Source organism: Vanessa tameamea, chromosome 11, assembly GCF_037043105.1.
Source record: "Vanessa tameamea isolate UH-Manoa-2023 chromosome 11, ilVanTame1 primary haplotype, whole genome shotgun sequence".
Lineage (NCBI taxonomy): Eukaryota > Metazoa > Arthropoda > Insecta > Lepidoptera > Nymphalidae > Vanessa > Vanessa tameamea.
The window spans coordinates 8,647,104-8,666,885 of NC_087319.1; the positions used below are offsets into that span (position 1 = coordinate 8,647,104).

At 29.8% G+C, this 19,782-nt stretch overlaps 4 protein-coding genes across 4 annotated transcripts; 2 read left to right on the top strand and 2 right to left on the bottom strand.

Annotated features, from left to right (window-relative positions):
* The first annotated feature begins 4,427 nt into the window (after positions 1-4,427).
* LOC113402524 (uncharacterized) lies at positions 4,428-5,719 on the top strand. Its single transcript, XM_026642806.2, has one exon. The coding sequence runs from the start codon at positions 4,478-4,480 to the stop codon at positions 5,717-5,719; it is 1,242 nt and encodes a 413-aa protein (XP_026498591.1). The 5' UTR covers positions 4,428-4,477.
* Positions 5,720-7,013: 1,294 nt separating this feature from the next.
* On the top strand, positions 7,014-8,456 carry LOC113402526 (uncharacterized). Its single transcript, XM_064216321.1, has 2 exons — positions 7,014-7,027; positions 7,724-8,456. The coding sequence occupies exons 1-2, from the start codon at positions 7,014-7,016 to the stop codon at positions 8,454-8,456; spliced, it is 747 nt and encodes a 248-aa protein (XP_064072391.1).
* A 1,227-nt stretch (positions 8,457-9,683) lies between these two features.
* On the bottom strand, positions 9,684-13,187 carry LOC135193518 (circadian clock-controlled protein daywake-like). The gene is made up of 5 exons (XM_064216322.1): positions 13,175-13,187; positions 12,713-12,995; positions 10,649-10,776; positions 9,988-10,143; positions 9,684-9,877 (listed from the first exon to the last, which is right to left on the bottom strand). Exons 1-5 carry the CDS (start codon positions 13,185-13,187, stop codon positions 9,726-9,728), a joined length of 732 nt encoding a protein of 243 aa, XP_064072392.1. The 3' UTR covers positions 9,684-9,725.
* A 203-nt stretch (positions 13,188-13,390) lies between these two features.
* Positions 13,391-18,934, bottom strand: LOC113402527 (follistatin-like). Its single transcript, XM_064216280.1, has 6 exons — positions 18,772-18,934; positions 18,038-18,266; positions 16,563-16,702; positions 15,065-15,265; positions 14,207-14,428; positions 13,391-13,875 (listed from the first exon to the last, which is right to left on the bottom strand). Exons 1-6 carry the CDS (start codon positions 18,797-18,799, stop codon positions 13,676-13,678), a joined length of 1,020 nt encoding a protein of 339 aa, XP_064072350.1. The 5' UTR covers positions 18,800-18,934; the 3' UTR covers positions 13,391-13,675.
* Between the last annotated feature and the right edge of the window lie 848 nt (positions 18,935-19,782).

Sequence of the window (19,782 nt, forward strand, 5' to 3'; positions counted from 1 at the left end):
CGTTAGAATAGTTCATTAGTTCGTAGGAAATAACATAATATACATTTTTATTAACTCGTGTTAATTTAAAAAACAAGTTAAATATGGATAAATTAACAGAAACAAGTAGAAGAAACAGAAAAACTGTTCACCCCGACTCCGTCCTCATCAAACTTTTATAAAACTTGTGTTCTTGGCTTCCTCTCACTGTAGCTCTATGCCAAATTTCATTACTCATTGCCATCTAATCGATGGTTTAGTCGAGATGAGTTAGCAGCCGGACAGAGCTACTTCTGCTTTTATAATATTAATATAAATACAGTACAGTTATAAATAACATAACATAGCGAGAAATAGTCTCCGTGGTTTTAATAACCTAACATATTTATTAATAAGTAGTTCACATAAAACAAGATACATTGATTTTATAGATTATCACTCATGCAACCAAGATTCATAAAATATTTGTGGTTATATAAATAAATGCCAGTTACGAGTATAATTCTAACGGTAAAGTGTTGTATTAAAATTGCTATTACTCTAATTAACTGTCTTTCAACATTCCTCTAGATTGATATATTTTAATAAACAATTATAACTACGCATTTTTATTATAACTATTTACGTACATACTTATGAACACGATGATATTATTATTAATTTACTAAACCAAATAGCATCCAGGTACTAAATTTCAGATATAGCGGCTTTGATTATAATTCTACCGATCTTGATAAGTTTTAACCATACTTTCGTTGATTAATACCTTAAATGGCACTGATTGTAACATGTTTACTTGATGGTAGGGGTTCATGCAAGCCCTTCTGGACCACCCACTCCTCATATAACATACTGCCAAACAAAAAACTTAGTATTGTCGTGTTCCGGTTTGAAGGGTGAGTGAGCCAGTGTATCTACAGGCATAAATGATATAACATCTTAGCTCCCATGGTTGGTGGCCCTTTGGCGGTGTACGGAATGTTTAATATTTCTTACAAAGACATTTCTATTGGCGGTGGTTACCTGTTACCATCAGGTGGTCTATTTACCAGAACGCCTATCAAAAATATAAAAAAAAAACTTACCAGGTATTCATTTTTTGAACAGGGTATAGTTTTATTTTATAATATCGATAAGAAAGTGAATGTTTCTATATTTACTAGATAAGTTTGAATTATACATATGAACACAACTCTAAACAAAATCGTTAATAAAATTAAAAAATATCGTACACTCAATGAGCCGAAAGTCTAGTTATGTTTTTATATTCATACGATAAAGGTCTTTTATTTCATATTAAATGAAATGGATTAGATTTTATCGTGGAAGTGCAAGCACAAATATGATTTGAGAACCCTGTTTTATATTGATTTTATTTTTTATGGCATCGTATTATTATTTTGACGATATTACAAACACAAATATACTTACCTACTTGATAATCCAATACATCTTTATAAAGAATAGTATAAATTTTAATCATCTAACATTTACTAAATGCTTTCCACTACATCAACAAATTTAATCAATATGCTTATAACTTATGTATAGATCTTCTACGGTACGACGTAGCAATTACAGAAATGAAAAAGGTGATAGAAAAAACAAGAAAGTAATAACGTTGACAAGTCATGAATTAAATATATGTATTAGATATGTTATTTGTTTTGTATTTATGTTGATCACTTATTATTATGTATTATAATTGCGTATTATTATTTTAAATTTTTTCTACAATTCAATACGTGATGGAAATAGTTTTACCGGAAAAAAAAACCTTGTATTCATATATAACAATTTCATCATTGTACGAGTAACGAATAACTATATTCAGTAAAATATAAGCTACAAGGGAAATTGTTATATTTGTAACATCATACATTGAATCCAAAAATAATTATACTCTTATAATATTACAAAAATGACACATGGTATACTAAAAATATGATACACGAGATACTAAAAATAAAGGAGTGAACGACAACAAAAAATACCACCATAGACCAACCATGACAAATGCTCCTTAATCTTCATCATTTGATTATGGAACATTTTTCATGGGTGGTCATACGACTCAGTATTACTTTCTATACGTTACGTATAATTAACTACTTTATTAATAGATGATGCCTAAAGCCTTACATGTTGTCAAGTATACAGTCCGCAGTATGTTAAAGTTAAGTGAAAAATATATAGTTTTATTAAAGAAAATTAAAGGTGATATTAAATACATGCATAGCAGTGTAATTTAAAGTAGTAAAAACAAATTAAAAGAAGAAGCAACAAGAAAAAAACAGAACGTAATTTTATATAAGCGAAAATGCAAAAAAGCGCTGCCGATGAATGTACGGGTGTTTGTGTGTGTGTTCATGTATGTGTGCTTAAATGTAATTTTCAGATCATCAGACACAAGCTAACAAGATAGTTAGTTTCTTCGTAATAATTATAAAGAAGAAAATGTGTTATATTTTTTTCCTATGTATCTTGCATCTTCTAAATAAATATATCTCTATTAATTTTGTCGTATAAATAAGGATTTAAATAGATAAAAATGTTCGATAAATTTAAATTTCGAAAAAGCACGTGACAAGTGAGATCATTACGGCGCTTTAATCTGTTATTTATGTAAGGGGTATTCTGTGCTGACGAAAAATTTCTTATGTATAGACATAAGAAATTAAAAACTGACATAAAGCGAAATATATGTTTCGTATTATAAAATTATTAGCAATGTCGCGAAGATCAAACCAAGCTTTAAAAATTTTTTTATATCAGGCCAAGATATTTGATATTATCGGTTGAGGATATGGAATTGCATTGCCAACAATGATTAAGAAAACAAGAGTGGGCAATCAGAGTTCAAGAAGATTTCGGTTGAGAGATTGGGCTGATAGAATAGTAATTAGTTTAGTTTTGGAAACATTTAGTGTTAGAAAATGAGTGAAGCCAATAATGAACAGAATTAAAACTCTTTTATGCTATTTTCTGGAGATCGTCCGAGGATTTCGCAAAAATAAATGACAGTATTATCCATAAGAATTGATAATACCATTACAAGGAGACAAATTGCACAAGCAGTTAAAAAAATAATAAATAAAGTAGGTCCGAATAAACTGCCTTGTGATACATCATATTAAATAGGTATCACTGTAATAATCATTTATTTTAACTAATTGCGTCCGAGCACGAAACAATTGAAGTTGAGTATATGTCATTTGTGTCATTCAGATGGTCAATAACAAAACTCGTCAATCCATGAGCTGCACCTGCTGTACTTTTATTTTCACGAAAACCAAACTTCAGAGCTGAAATTAATTTGTACTTTACACGATAATTGACCAGTCTTCAGTCAGACCTTCGATAAAGCAGGCAAAACAGCGATTGGTCGATAATTATTTAAAGAAACTTTATCTCCACTTTTAAAAATGGGGTGGTACTGAAGGCTGTGTGTTTGCAAAAACGAAAAAAAATCATTTTAGATGCCAATTCGCTGGTGATGTTAACGAAAAGTTTGTTTAATTCGTTACAAGCTTGACACCTATCAAAATAGAACTATATTAGTGACGATGGAGTCAAGGACAAAAGTTTTGATTAAGTATTTCAGTTTTCAGTCAGGACTAGAATGTCACAATCAAAACATAGACATTCAAAAACACTAGCAAAGTTTAAGTAATTACAGTTAATTGATCTGAACTAATGATTGTGAGTTAAAATTAAAAAATAGTTATCTGGGTTCTGCAGAAACATTTTTGAAGTCTCTGAAGTACAGTTATATTATAAATAAATATATATATTATATAATAGTTATATAATAAATAGTAAAATACTTTGATTAATCGTGGATAAGCTTGAAATAATTATGGGTTGAAATAATGTACTGCAAGCTTAACATAACATTCGGAGAGATAAAATTCAAGAAAATTATTAAAACGATGAATGCGGGTAAGCGGAAATCATTACTTAAATTAATTAATAATTGTATCTGAACAACTTACAGTATTCAACTTGTACCTTGAAAACATATATTTTACTAAAGGAAAAGTATTGAAAATTTTAATAATATCAACTATTAACATCCATATGTAAGTAGTAAGATTGTGTGATAATGTACTTAAAAATAAGATGTGTGTAGCGCTTGTAAAAATTAAGATGAATATATTATAACTTAATAATATGAAATTAAATAAAAATAAAATTAACAACATTACAAAAGTATAAACAATTACAATAACCTAGTCGTATTTTCAATTAGGGTCCTACATTATAATCAAAAATTTCATGGTATTACAAGTTACATGATCGTAAGGGGTTCTTGAATAATATATTAAAATCGACTAATTTATTTAAGTGTTATTTCACTCCCCCTTGTCCAATAATCTTAAAAACTTGTTTTAATAATGGAATTAATTTGAATTATCGAAATGACATTAATGGTGACCTTTCTTTGTATACGATGTGCAGGCAAGCTGTGTAACAGTCCCAAACAAACAAAAGAACGATGAGTAGAGTTCGTCAAATAAAAACAAATATGGACAACAAGAATGCAAAAAACAATGAAGTACTAATGCTTCTTAAATCCATTGATCCATTATTGAAGTTAGAAAGGTGCTATGGCATATTCAGATTTCATATCTTTGACGACCACCTGGGACCAATAAACAGAATGATGAAAGTTTATGGAATCTGTATTATGTTTGCTTTTACTATCCCGTATTGTGTTCTGTGTTTTTATTCTTATTCTAAAATAGAGAATTTTGATACAGTGGCAATTGTGGATGCACTAGAAAATTTTCCCCCGTTAATAATGGCACTGCAGTATTTTATATTTATCATTATATCGTTACAGTTACATGATAAAAACATACTTCTTATAAAAAAACTTGCTCAAGTCGATCGTATATTAAATGTATCAATGAAAAAAGATTTTTTCGAGAATTTCCATAAAGATGTACAAATTTTGTTATTTTTATTTCTAATTAGTTACACATTTTCGCTTATTCCAGATTTTTTTGATATCTTTAATGAAAGAAACTATTATCAAATAATTTCCGTTGGAATTGATTTTCCACTTCACCTCGAATCATTGTCTTTTTATATATTTATCAAAATACTGACTGTAAGATTGAATATCCTTAACAACCATTTAATAGATTTAATTAAATTAAAAAATCAAAAAAATGCTTCTCCTTTCATCGATATTAATATATCAAATGAAAATTTAAACTATACTTCAAACGATAGTAGAGCTTCTCATAGAAATAATAAGACAATTCGTCTTGGCGAAGCTTATAAAATTATCGGTGAAGCGAATTACTTGATTAATGATATTTTCGAATTTCAGAACTTCATGTCACTCGTATCTACGTTTGTTTATATCATTATCACACTATGGAGTTCAATATATTTCTATCGTACTTTAAAGCAATTAAATTTACTGCTAGCATTCACAGTGCAGTGCGTCTATGAAATTTTTATAATAAGCCTAATGTCTTATATTTGTGATGTAATGAGTTCGGAACGCAACACTACTAAAATATTAGTGAACGAGTTAATTGTTGACTATAATTTACCTAAAGCGATAAGAATTCAAGCTAAAACTTTCATGGAATTAATCGAAGTGTGGCCATTGAAGATATTTGCTTACGACATGTTCCCTATAGATATTAAGTTAATTCTTAAGTTTGTCAGTGTCTCAACGACGTTCCTTATAGTCATCATACAAATTTCGCACTTTATATGAATATGCGTAAAATTACATAAATAAGGTAAATGTTAAATTTACACTATCTAATGTTAGTAACTTAAGTGATTACAAGTAGCAGTAGTGAGAATTCGAATCATATTTTTGTTGTAAAGTAAAGATATTTCTTATTAAAATTGTAGTTTATTTATTGCATTCAGTGTTTTTAAAACTGTTTTTTATAGAATATAACGCTGTCCAAAATAGAGTACGGTGGCTGTATAATTTTTAAACATTTATTTGGTTTTTATATGTATCAAAACATATCATGGTTCAATTTATTACTTTTTCTGAATCACGCTATCCTTTGTCAAAGGTAATACTAATATTAGATTAGTGATACAAATTATTAAACTATCTTTGTCTTGTGAACAAGTGGTGTTTTATTTATGGTCCTTCGACCTGGATGAAATATCAGGTTGAAAATGGCAGTTAAGTGAATGTGAGTGTGTCATATAAGAATAAACTATAATAAACTAGTAAATATACAAGCAAGCACAGTGAGTTGGGACTTAGAAAATGTTGGTTTATCGTCATCAATATTATGATTAGGAAACACATCGTAATTAAGTATATTACAAAACTATACTACATATATTAAATTTAGATCATTATTATATTTGTATAACCTCATTAACTTATTTTTAAAGCCAAATAGAATCATGGAATCAACAATGACAATATATTTACCAACTTTGTACCATAATATAGGTGTATTATAAATTGGTAAGTTCTGATCATTGTGGACAATTGGCTTAATTATCAAGTAAAAAAAAAAATAACGAGTTAAAATAAACATGTGTTCCAATCAATACGTATCCAATGGAGAAGTTCATGGCAAAGCTCTCATATTTAAAATGAAATAAAAATTCAAATGTGCTATATAACGATTTCTTTAAATTAATTAAAAAAGATTTTTATGCAATATTTAGTTCTAAGACAGTCAATTCTAGAAACTTGTGAAGATCACAAAAATGAAAGATCATACAACAGGTCTTTTATCATTCATTAGCTATGTTAGTGCCTACTCAAAACTATTCAAACGAGTATGCCATACAGTCAAGTCATTGTACATAAGACAAAAAAGATTTGATGCACCAGATAAAATTAAAATGTTCTGGAAAATTATTAATTGCGACCTGGAAGAGTCAAAAATAACATCTTCGACTACAGGGAAGATTTCAATTTCGACTTCTAAAACACTCATTTTCTCTCCTACCGTTGCTAATTTAAAGTTAACTTTTTAAATGAAATAGATCAAAATAAAAGAACACGAATTAAATGCTATTAGAAAATGGACACACAAATGTAAATGTTTGTTTAATGACTTATCGAAATTGATTGATTTGTTTAAGTGCTATTGTTTTGTGCCCTACTCCTACAAACTCGTTACAGTAATGGAAATTAACTTTATTTAACTTTGTAAGCGATGGAATGCCGCTTATTACAAAAGTATTTTTTCCAAGTGTGGAGCAGATATACATATGTATATAATAGGCAAGCTCAGTAGTTCATAATATAACGAAAAACAAATATGGATAACAAGAAAATAAAAAACGATGAAGTACTTATATTTCTTAGCTCAATTGATCCGTTACTGAAGTTGGAAAATTGTTATGGAATATTTCGATTTCACTTAAAAGGGGATCGCCTGGCACCTATTAACAAAATGATGAAAATTTATGGAATCTGCGTGGTGTCTACTTTTTTTACTGTTTATTGTTTATTATCCTTATATAATTGGACAAAAATTGAGGTTTTTGATGTGGAAACAGTTGTGAATCTACTAGAAGAATTGCCGATGTTGATAGTTGCAATTCAATATGTTATATATACTTTTATACTCATAAATTTAAGTGATAAAAACATACTTCTAATTAAAGCAATTGTCAAAATCGATTGCTTATTGAATTTATCGAGAAAAAAAGAGTTTTTTAAGAAGTTTCAAAATCATTTAAAAGTATTGATATTTGTATTTATTATTGCTTATGTATTATCGCTTAGTCCTATCGCACTAGAATCATTTGGTTATTTTAATATTATTTTTATTATATCTATTATCAGTATGGATTTTCACCGTCATCTCCTATTGTTTTCTTTTTACATATTATTAAAAATACTGACTATAAGATTAAAAATTCTTAATAAATATTTAACCGATTGTATAAACTTACAAAATGAAAATAATACAAAAGTAGTTATTTATAATATAAATAAAGACATTTATTATCATAACAAAGGGCGAGCAACGAAAAATAAGAAGATAATTCGCCTAGCTGAAGCGTATAAAATCATCGGCGAAGGGAATAACTTAATCAATGAAATTTTCGAATTTCAGAATTCAATGATCGTCGTGTTCACGTTCTCTTATATTATAATTACTCTTTGGAGTTCAATATATTACTACCGTACTTTGAAAATGTTACATTCATTTATAGCATTACCATTACAATGTATAATCGAATTTATTACAATGGGCCTAATGACCTACGCTTGTGATATGATGAGTTCGGAACGTAATGCTACTAAAATATTGGTCAACGAGTTAGTAATGGACTATGACTTGCCGAAAGCAATGAGAATTCAAGCTAAAGCTTTTATGGAAATAGTCGAATTGTGGCCAATGAAGACATCTGCTTACGACATGTTCCCTATAAATATTCAGTTAATTCTTAAGTTTGTTAGTGTATCAACGACGTACCTTATAGTAATCATTCAAGTATCGCACTTTCTGTAGTTATTTGTATATTATTTTTTAATAAAACCATACTGTACATACATGACTGTATCGTTTTTACTAAAAAACACTCATTTATAAATTACACGACATTTTATTATTACGTTGACACTGGTATCAAAAACACATTTTATATTATGTAAAATTTCCAACCATAATTGTTTTGGATATTTAAGTTATATTTTCACAATATAAAATGAAATCTACACCAGAAGACCCGTTTCACGTTCTGGAGAAGGTTTTAGAATATATACATTTAATATTATTATATTAATAGCCGTAGTTTCACCCACTTTAGATTCAGAATTATCGTGACGAGCCTAAAAATATGTCATAAAATGTTCATGTGTTTATTAAATAATGTGAAATTAAACTGTGGTTTTATTTATCAGTAGTACCTTATTTAGTGTTTAATCGCAATACTAATAATATAATTAGATTAATATATATTACATAACACAGCTGATACAAAATATAAGACACAAAAGCTTGTGTATATTACAAAACTGTGTATATTCCACGAATATCTTTAATACCTTCAAAATACCTTTTTATTTTATTTTATTTTATTTTCATTAGGACAACCAACAGAAGATACAATATCACATCCAAAATAAAAATTACATTTCAAAATTATCAAGGCAAAAGTTCTAATACTTACAGGTAGTCTCGCCATGCATTACCATATTACACAATGTAATTATTGAAAATATGAATTAAACATAAGACACACACACATATTTTTAAGCTCAAAAGAGTACAGTTCGCGCTTATAGTCTGTTTCTCCATGACAATTAATGAAGCACAAGGTCAAATCTTTAAAATGACCGGAGTAGACCTGATAGAAGACTGTTTTTCGCATGGAAAGTTCTAAATAGCCTCTTCGAGAGTGAGCTTTACGAGCAGTCTAGTAGATCTAGCCCACGAAAGTTAAACCACATATGTGGTGTTTGTTAAATTATTTATATACAATTTACACGCGAGCAAAGCCGCTTGCGACAGCCAGTTTTAGTATAAAATAGAAATAAAAATATTAAATAATAAGTGTTAATAATACATTGTTAAATGAAAAACATAGTGAAACCTAATGGGATCCTTGCAAAATACCAAATGAAACAATACTAATTGTAATTGTAGCCTAAGTTTGTCGACAAGAGCGCCTTTATTTTGAACTAAGATAAAAACAAATATTTATGAAGAAAAACAATAACAATAACAGCTGACAATATTTTATTTATATTTCAACATGGTTAATACTATATTTAAGGCTCACGTTACAAGAAGGTTACATAGTGGAACCGCATTGAATAACTTTGTTAGGTTATTCATTATAGAATTGATACAATATTCGATTATTGGGCTGCCAAACTCTTCTGCTACTATTTGCCAATTTTGATTCATGAAATCCAAAATTGTTCTACCTGAAAATCAAGAACGTATAGGATTATAAATAAACAGATTCATAGAAAAAATGCGCTGTCCTTTCCATAGCAAAAGAGCAAGAAGTACACGTAATAATTCTGATACTTACTCATTTCAGGGTTTCCTTTGATAAGGTTTGTCATGTTGTAAAAAACGCGACCTCCAAAAGTGTATGTCGTTTTTATGTTTTTCATTTGCACGTAGTTTTTACCATCTGCTTTTGTCACAGATAACAAGTGTAAGACGGAGCGTATCTTCAAACTTCCTAAAATACTGTAATACGTTAATGACACGACACGACGAATTAAACGATATGGAATTCGTTTGCAATTCTGTATGCGCAGGGTAGATCAGGTCAAGATCATTTACAAAAAAATTTGGACAATTTTATATTTATTGATTCAATTTTCTATTGAATATTCGACAAATCCCTTTGTCGAACTAAAAGCACCTTCTGTTCTGTTTTTACAAATATATACATTTTCTGTGAGTAGTTCACTTTCTATCTAAAATATAATCATCGTTTTTCGGAGTATAAATGTTAAGTAAAAAAACTTAAGTTTTCCTCTTTACATTTAAATATTTTAATTTGAAAATTTCACCCTTTATTTAAGGATTGTTTTTGTTATACAGGCATATGACATAATACCTTTTGAAGATTTACTCCCCACTTTTTATAACTAGTTTTAGTAATATTAGATAACTATCAATCGGTTAAACAAGATACATTCACTATAGTGAAGTTTAAAAAAAGACCTTATGTTACTCACTAGTTTTGATTGTGGACTCCCCTTCTCCATTAATAGGGAATGTGAAGAGACTCCCTGAAGAACGGTATTTTCCTCTACTTATCAGGTTGCATTCAAATTGAACATCGAATTTTTCTTCTTCTATTTGTCTGTAAAAAGATTTTGCTAAACACTAAACGAGTAAGCCGAAACGAAAAACCATTGAATTTATTTAAAACCAGCTTCTGCCCGCGACTTCGTGCGCGTAGATTTCGGATTTGTGACAGGATTGCGTATCTCAAACGGAAATCAACATAACCCTTAAAGATACAATTTTTTTTAAAATAAATAGATGTAAGAAGATGATTTTTTTAACCTTTGCGAAAATTATGAAAACTTTATAAAACTATACAGATCATGGATGTGATGTAAATAGTTATATTACGACTTGATTTTTGATTTGTAAACTTATTTACCGACATTTTTTTTCTATACATATAATTAAGAAGTAAATCGACCAAATCTGTAGGTGTACATTGAATATATTTTTATATGGTTAATAGCGGTCGCCCGCGGCTCCGCCCGCGTGGATATCGGTTACCGCTGCAAAAAGCCTACCCAGGAAAGACACGGTCAGCAAAATGATTCCCAGGTCAATTCACAGACACCAACACTAACATCGACGACGCAGTCATTATCCGCAGGCTGCACAGATTGTCTTTATGTGGATGTTAAAGTTGTTAATGATGAAAATATTTAAATGTAATTAATACTAAGTTTTCACTTCTGCCAGCAGTCCCGGAGTGCCACCCGTTGTTTTAAGATAGATAGCTATGGTAATTATTGTAGAGCTTCTCTATAAACAACATTTGACGTTAAATTATTTTTAGGTAACAAAATATACTGATGGTCGAGAACCCGTGATAGGGCAACGTAAAGTTGCCAATGCGTAAAACATTACTTTCGTAAATCAATTCCTACTAATTTGATGGTTTGGCCCTGGGATATTTATCGTTAGTGCGAAAGAAATTTTTACTGGAAATTGGAGCCTCTTGAAGGGTATAGGCAAATCTATATGTATTCTGAGCTAATTCACCAGCTGCAGGGCCGGAGATAATAATCTTCGCTACTATTAAATTATCTTTTAGCTCCTTTATAAGAAGTCTCGTGCCATTACACATGTTGGGGGGGCTTAAATTTCTGAGAAGCATTATCGGCGTGCCAACTTTTAACGACAGTTCATGAGGTGGTAGCCCAGCGGGGTTCAGAGAATTTAAAAATTCCTGGAGGTAGTGCACTGCGTCCTCGATGTTAGTGACGGTGTCTATGGATTTTTAGCACTTAACTTCACCCGGTACTTTTTGGCATAATTAAATTGTTTATTTCGTTGACTGTTTCATTCCTGAGAGAAATTATTTTGATGAGGATTAATAGCATGAGTAAAATAAATGCGTTTAATTGTAGTCGAAAAAAATCAAGATTTTTAAATAAAAAAATGGTTGTTGTGCCTCACTCGACATAGATAGGTATAGTGTGTCCTGGACTTTTTTGTAGATATTTATAAGATCTACTATTAATTTGAACATTTTATGGTTCTATCTTTTAAAGTTTAGGCAGAGTACGCAAAATAAGTAACTTTTTTGGTTGATTTTTTACACCTTGTGTCCGAAAAACCAAAATATCTTACGGAATCCTATTTTTCCAAAATAAAATTTAGCCTATGTTACTTGTGGATAATGTAGCTTTCGAATGGTAAAAGATTTTTTTAAATCGGTCCAGTAGTTTTTGAGCCTATTCATTACAAACAAACAAAGTTTTCCTCTTTATAATATTAGTATAGAAAAATTAAAATTTCAAACATCCGCTTTATTTTCATTCATATGATGCATGACTTTGATGTATTTATATCAACCGGATATTTTTCTATATATAAATATTATTGATGCGCCTGCAAGTTATTATTACCAGGCAGCATCACTGTTTCACGTATAATTAACTAACAGTCATTTTGCTTTCACTAATCCATTTCTATTTTCTTAAATATTTATAATACTATATTGAATTAAACGATTATTAAAAAAATAAAACATATTACTTTTCACTTACCTTACATAATCGACTATGCATTTCTGAAGACCTTTTGTGTAGGCTTCCTTGAACTCGATCACAATGTCTCCAGAGAGTTTTAAAACTAAGCTGTCTACTTCAAAAGGATCTAACGACGTGATATTTAATTCAGGAATTCCATGTATAAATTCGGGTAAAATTACTTGAAGTGTTTGCTTTAAACATTCAGATGAAGTGCCTAAGCATGGTATTTCGAAACCTTCTGTTAAAAAAAAAATATATATATAGACCCAAGATTTAAATATTGGTTTCTGTAAAACAGCTATTATTGTAATTAAAATAAGTAAGCCCGTCAGAAGTTGTGATATGATCAATTTTATCGCAACAAACACATATGTATATGTATATTACACACACTTTTATTATTTATTGTTACACTAGTATTGCTATTGTCTACACGAGATCAGATGGTCACTTAATCAGTAAATAATAAATACGTACGAAACTGCTTCATGTTCTGGTTAGCGTTTACTATTGTTAAAATAAATGGCACTATAATAACAAAATTAAACATTTTTTAAATGTTTTTTAATATTATGTTTAACACAATACACTTTCAAGCAACGGATCGTCGATAATAATTATTTATAATCATTTAACAACACGTTTTATATCATTTTAAAGATCCTAATTACTTATAGGAAATAAATTAAAAAATACATTTTAGTAATTGTTTCCAAATAATGATTTTATGCAATGTCTCCCTAAATATCTAAATATAATGACATGTTCAATTATTATAATAACTAGTTAATAATATTTTATACGATACGGTTGAATCATATTCACAGAATATATAAAAAGATTTCGAAGTGCATTTGTTTATATAACCGTCTAGTAGTAGTAGCCGTAGTATTTTAGTTGCCACAATATTTTTTATTATTTAAATAAAGCAACGTAATAATTATTAAAATTAAAATAAAAAAAAAACATTCATATTTTTTAACTTCTTATGAAGACGATGTCACCATCTCCTTCGTTGGTACTGAATATTCTGTCTAATACATCTTGTGGGACGGTAAAATCCTGATCTGTTTCATGCGATTCATTCATCATTGTTTTCTTTAAGTCTGTTTCGTCATCTTTATTTAAGCTTGTTGAAATTTGAGTGGAACAGTGTGATCGTTTCAAAATGGTCACATCTGAAAAGTTACGAACATATTTTTAATGTCAATGCTAATATATATTATGTGTGCATAACGCCGTGTGCATTCAAAATCGTTTTATAAATTCTGAGAGTTCAATTAGAATTGATTGAATTACAACAGTTGATAGGTGGCATACTTTTATTAAACCATTTTTTCTTGCTTCATATTGATGGATTTTTTAAGACGTTTTCGTTTAAATCGTTTTTGGTTACACAGTGTTCTACAAAAATCAACTCGTATGAACTCTCTCTCTATAGTAAGAAGAGGATATCTTATATGTATAGTGGTAAAAAATATATATCTGAATTTAACGGGATAGACTTACCGATTCCGCAATTCCTAGCACACTGTAATTTAGCTATATTATAATAGGTCTTTTGGTTGGAACCACAAACTGGATCGTATTCCGGTGTCGTTGGGCAAATTTGTAAGCATAAGAGGAATTCTTTAGTTAGCTCGTAAGGTATTAGAGATCTCGAGGCAACAAATGAGTCTGTTGTGGACTTAGGTAGCTTTGGACACGGAGAACGACGATTTAATTGGACATCTGAAACACAATATTACTATATTCAGATTTATAAATATCATTACACATTTTAAATATTATTCAGATTTTTCTATTCTGGAATTGAATAGTTAATAAGTATATGTACATACATATATAATTATATATATATTTATATATAATACAATGAAAATCATAAATATGTTTGCGGAAATTTTAAAATATACTTTAATAGGATCTAAATTACATAAAATGTGGTTTTAGTAGCGTCAAGATGGTTTTCTCAATAATAACAGAAAACGTGATCATTTACTTTATAATCCATCTATAATAAATATTAATTTAAATAGGAGGTAAATAGTTCGCATAAAGTATCGGAAGCTATATTTAGCATACACATTTGCGTTGCAATCGAAACGAACTAACGACCACATATATATACGAGTATATGTATACACATAAGAATGAACCCCTAGATAGTGTTTGTGATAGTAGTTTTAAGATATTTAATTCACTGATTATATACTACACCCTACAATGTTAACGCACAACCAACTATAATATAAGAATATATATTCCTTGTGGCTTTAATAACAATATCTCAGTCAGTACCTTTTACGCAGACAAATTTGTACCTAAAATATTATGTGTAGCTTAAATAAAAAGTAACTTACTTACCTACACCACATACTTGGGCACAGAACAGCTTTCCGTAATTATAATATGTAATATTATTGGTACCACATACAGGATTGTATTCTTGTGTCGAAGGACATAATAACAAACAAGATTTTAACATCTCTTTTTGAGTTACTGTCGTCGGTGTTGTGGTAGTTTCTGACCACCCGAGACATGGTGACAATTTTCGAATACGTACGTCTAAAAATAACAAAATAATATTATTATTATTATTTTACTGTAATATATTATATAACTTTCATCCATACTAACACAGTGAGGTGAAATAACATTGTACAGGAGTGTAACTTTTAAACATTTGTTGAAATAACATTGTACAGGAGTGTAACTTTTAAACATTTGTCTATGTTACGTTTTATGTCTAAGCAAAACAAACGTATTTTTTTATAATATAGGTTAGACGTTCAAATAGGTCGCCTAGTGTCCACCACAACCCATAGAAATTGACATTGTATGAAATATTAATCTCTCCGTACATTGCCAACGCGCCACCAACCGTTAGAAGCTTGTAGTTACACTGGCTCACTCACCTTTCAAAGTGGAACTCAATAACACTAAGTGTTGCTCTTTAGTCGTGGAATATCTGATGAGTGGATGGTACCTATCTAGACGGGCTTGCATAAAGCCCTACCACCAAGTAAATTATAAATGAATACTGAGAAAGCTTGATCCAGTGGAAAAACAATGGCTACCTAGTATGAAATAAAAGTGCACTGAGAGGGTGGAATATAAAATACAAATATGAGATATAAAAACAAACACACATAATTGCAAGCGTATAAATATCATTCACGTGTAAAGCTAGTTAAATATAAGTTTGCTTACCAATAACATTTTGCTTAATTGATTTATTTACAATTATCTAACTTTTTTGTTGTTTAACTCGGATACATTTTATCTATAATGTCGACTTCATAAAACATAAAATATACTGTTTTGCAAAATCAGTTGACTGTTATGGTTAACCTTAAGGAACCCTTAAGTTAATAGCATGATGTTATAAAGGCTATCTATTGCAAACATATTTATTCAAATCTGACAGATAATTCTTCATATTAGTGCCTTGAATAAACTCTAATATAAATATACATATTAGATAAGCGCTTCCTTCGGACAACACATAATAGTAAAATATATTATGTAGATATATATAGATCGATATTTATTTTTTAGTATTGTTTTTATAACATACTCATACTCACTGAAACCACAGCAAAATTTAAAATTTAATAAAATTCATACTGCACAAATTATATTACATTATACGCAATTTAACCCCCTCGAGGTGTGAATTAATAAAATGTCTATGTCCTTTCTCGAGGATTAAACTTTTTCCAAATTTCATCTTTCATCAAACTGGTTACGGTTACGTGGCTTAACCTTGATAGCGTAACAGACAGAGTGACTTTGCATTTAAAATATTTATATGAATTAAAAAATACTGCCAATTATTAAGTGAATAATGTTTTCAACTTACCTACTCCACAATTCATGGCGCATTCTAATTGGTTCAAATTGATGTACGTGACGTAGTCTGTGCCGCAGACGGGATCGTAGTTAGTGTCCACATATTGACATGAATTCATACATGTTTCAATATTTTGTGGATTAGGTAAACTGTTAAAAAAATGAGTGAAAATAATGATGTAAAAAAATCTGGCATTGGATTTTATTGGATTACAATGCCAGATGCCTTTACAGATTTCAATAATAACAAAGTTGAAGTAGATAGCCATACAATAACTTGTGTTATTAGTCCACACGGAGATCGGAGACTATGTCCACATTATTTCTATTGACGCTTACATGAAAATGTTTACTATTTTGCAAATAAATGAGTTTTATAATATATATGGCTGTCTAAGAAATAAGACATAATTCGGGCATTCCTTGAGTAAATGCGTTATCAATTCACACCTTTACATAACCTAATAGATTCAAGCACCAACACTTGGTTAGTGTTGACGTTGTTTCAATGTTATGGTCTTATACGGTTTCATTTATCTTTATCAGTTTATAAAAGCGAAAAGGCATTTGCTATAACCAGCTGCGATCTCCCTGTCTATTGACGCTGCTTTGGTGAGCTCGTGGGTACGTCGTTTCCTCGTTCCTTGACCCAATAAAATCAGTGGTTATTAGTCTTACAGTTAGTTAGTTCACTCAAATGTCTACTGTGATCTTATTTGTATTTATTGAATCAGCTAATATCTGAACCGCACTTTTTTGAGTCACAATTACTTGCACGTGGTGATAAGAATACATCTCCGCCTGGTACACTGAGCACTAAACGCCTGCGTATTTTATTTTTACCATTATTTGTTCCAGAGATTGTAAGCTATGATGCATTTTATAACAGGTCATACTGTGCAGTTGAAACCATCCGCTATATCCAAGGACACAATTAACATATTTACATATTTACATATATATATATATTTATTATATTTTCTTTTAACATGTTATAATAGGTCAGTTCAATTGCATGAATTTTTTACTAACATTATCTCTTGTATTTTGCCCATCACTGGCAGTAACTGAATCAGTCAATACGATTTGGTCATGGAGTAGTTCTATTTGCCCGGTTCTTGCAAGATTAATAGCGTTGCCTCCTTTCACATGACATTTTAAGGCATTTGGTAAATAACTCCAGGAAAAACACGTTGTTCGCGGCAATTGCTTCCACGTAAATGCAAGTGAATTCGACTTCTTCGGGAACTTTCTTAATGTTATAAGATTTTATATATTGACATGATATTGTGGGGTGGCTGATCTTTTTTCATTGTAAAGCCTATATATGTATATAAAATGTTACTTAACATAATGTAATTTTTTTATATTAATCGGGTTAGGAGGGTTTTCCGGAAATATGTAAGATTCCAGAAAAATACACAAACTCACATATTACTTTTTACTAGCTGTCGTAACATATTATACTAAACAAAATAATCTTACTTATTGTGGGGGGCATCGTCATAGTCATCGTCCGGGAAAAACAACTTATCTTCATAGTTTTGCTCCTCGTCATCAGAATGTCTTCTATTACGAAGTATAGGATCCCATGAGCCTTCTACATAACTAGTCTCTGGATTATAATCGTTTTTATACAAGCCGGCCGCGTCGTTGTTTTTCGTCAAATAAGATTCTCGACAAAAAACTTTTTGGTTACCTAAACCTAAAGAAACTGTAAATAGATACTGTATATTAAAATGATGATGCACATTGAAAATAATTGCAATATTAGAATTTAATTTAATTTAAAAAAAAAAAAGAGTCGCCTGTTGATTCTGATTTGAAAACGGGTTTTAGACTAAACGTTCGATCAAAATCTTGGGTATATCGTAATTCCCACTGAGTTGCTTTCACCGGTTCTTCCGAGTTCTTTCCGATTTCTTTCCGAAACGGTGGAATAAAAGTATGGTGACATAAATTATTATTTTTTTACTTGAGTATATTATAAAAATAAAAATAAAATATATCGTCACACTTAAAAATGTTAACCTACGAGTACAGAGAATTATAATTTGAAAATTCCTTCTTAAGTATCCAATTTCTTTTTTATAATATACTGTACCCCAAACATTGCCATTATAATAAATGTAAAAAAAACGTATCTACACAAATAAAAATATTTTTTTAACAACCCTTTCCTCAAATTATACTTAATTAATAATAAAAATTGAACTTACCGAATACACAAAATAGATATTCTTTCATCACGTTACACTTACAAAAAAAAAAAAATATAATTGACTTTACTCGATAATCAGATATCTAACCACTCGTAACTAGCGTTTGAAAATGCCTCGAAACAACGTGTGTAAACTTATGATATGCGTGTCTCGAATCACCGTAGAAAAACCCGACTATGTCATTATATACTTATAGACATATATACTACTATACTTCGTTCTTATAGTGTCCTGCAAATTTAACAAAGAGTGATTCATAATTTATAAAATGCATAGGAGTTAACCCGGTGCAACTAGATAACTTTTAAGTTTTATGTAAACATAAATATATCGTATTTTATCAATGAACCGAACATTACTTTATCTTTTACTTGGAGTGCCTGATACTTAAGTTTTAAATTAAATATGTGTTTATTACATTTATAAAAAAAAATTGTAAGGCTTTGTGTTCATCTAAATAGGTACCACCCACTCATCACACTTTCTACCGCTAAAAAGCAATACTTATTGTTGTGTTCCGGTTGGAAGAGTCAATGAGTCAGTGTAACTTCAGGCACAAGGAACATACAATCTTAGTTCTCAAGGTTAGCGGCGCATTAGCGATGTAACAAATTGTAAATATTTTTAAAAGCGCCAACGATTTTAAGCGATGGTGGCCACTAACCATTGGATTTCTTATTTGCCAGTCTACATAGCTATTTTATATAAAATAAACACACACATTTATAAGCGGTTTTTGGGATACAAATTACCTTTATAATAGTAGCAGCAATTGGGGATAAAAATAGTAAACTAATATCAAAACGTGCCTTTAAGATTTTTGCCAACTAACATTATAAAAAATATTATAATAATGATGTTTTTAGGTGGTAGTTAACTCTGTAGTTACACTGACTTACAGAAAGCCCTGAGCTAGAGAGCCTTAGCTCCCCGGGTTGGTGGCACATTGGTTATGTAAGGAATAATTAAAATTTCTTACATCGCCAGAATCTCTGGGTGATAATAACT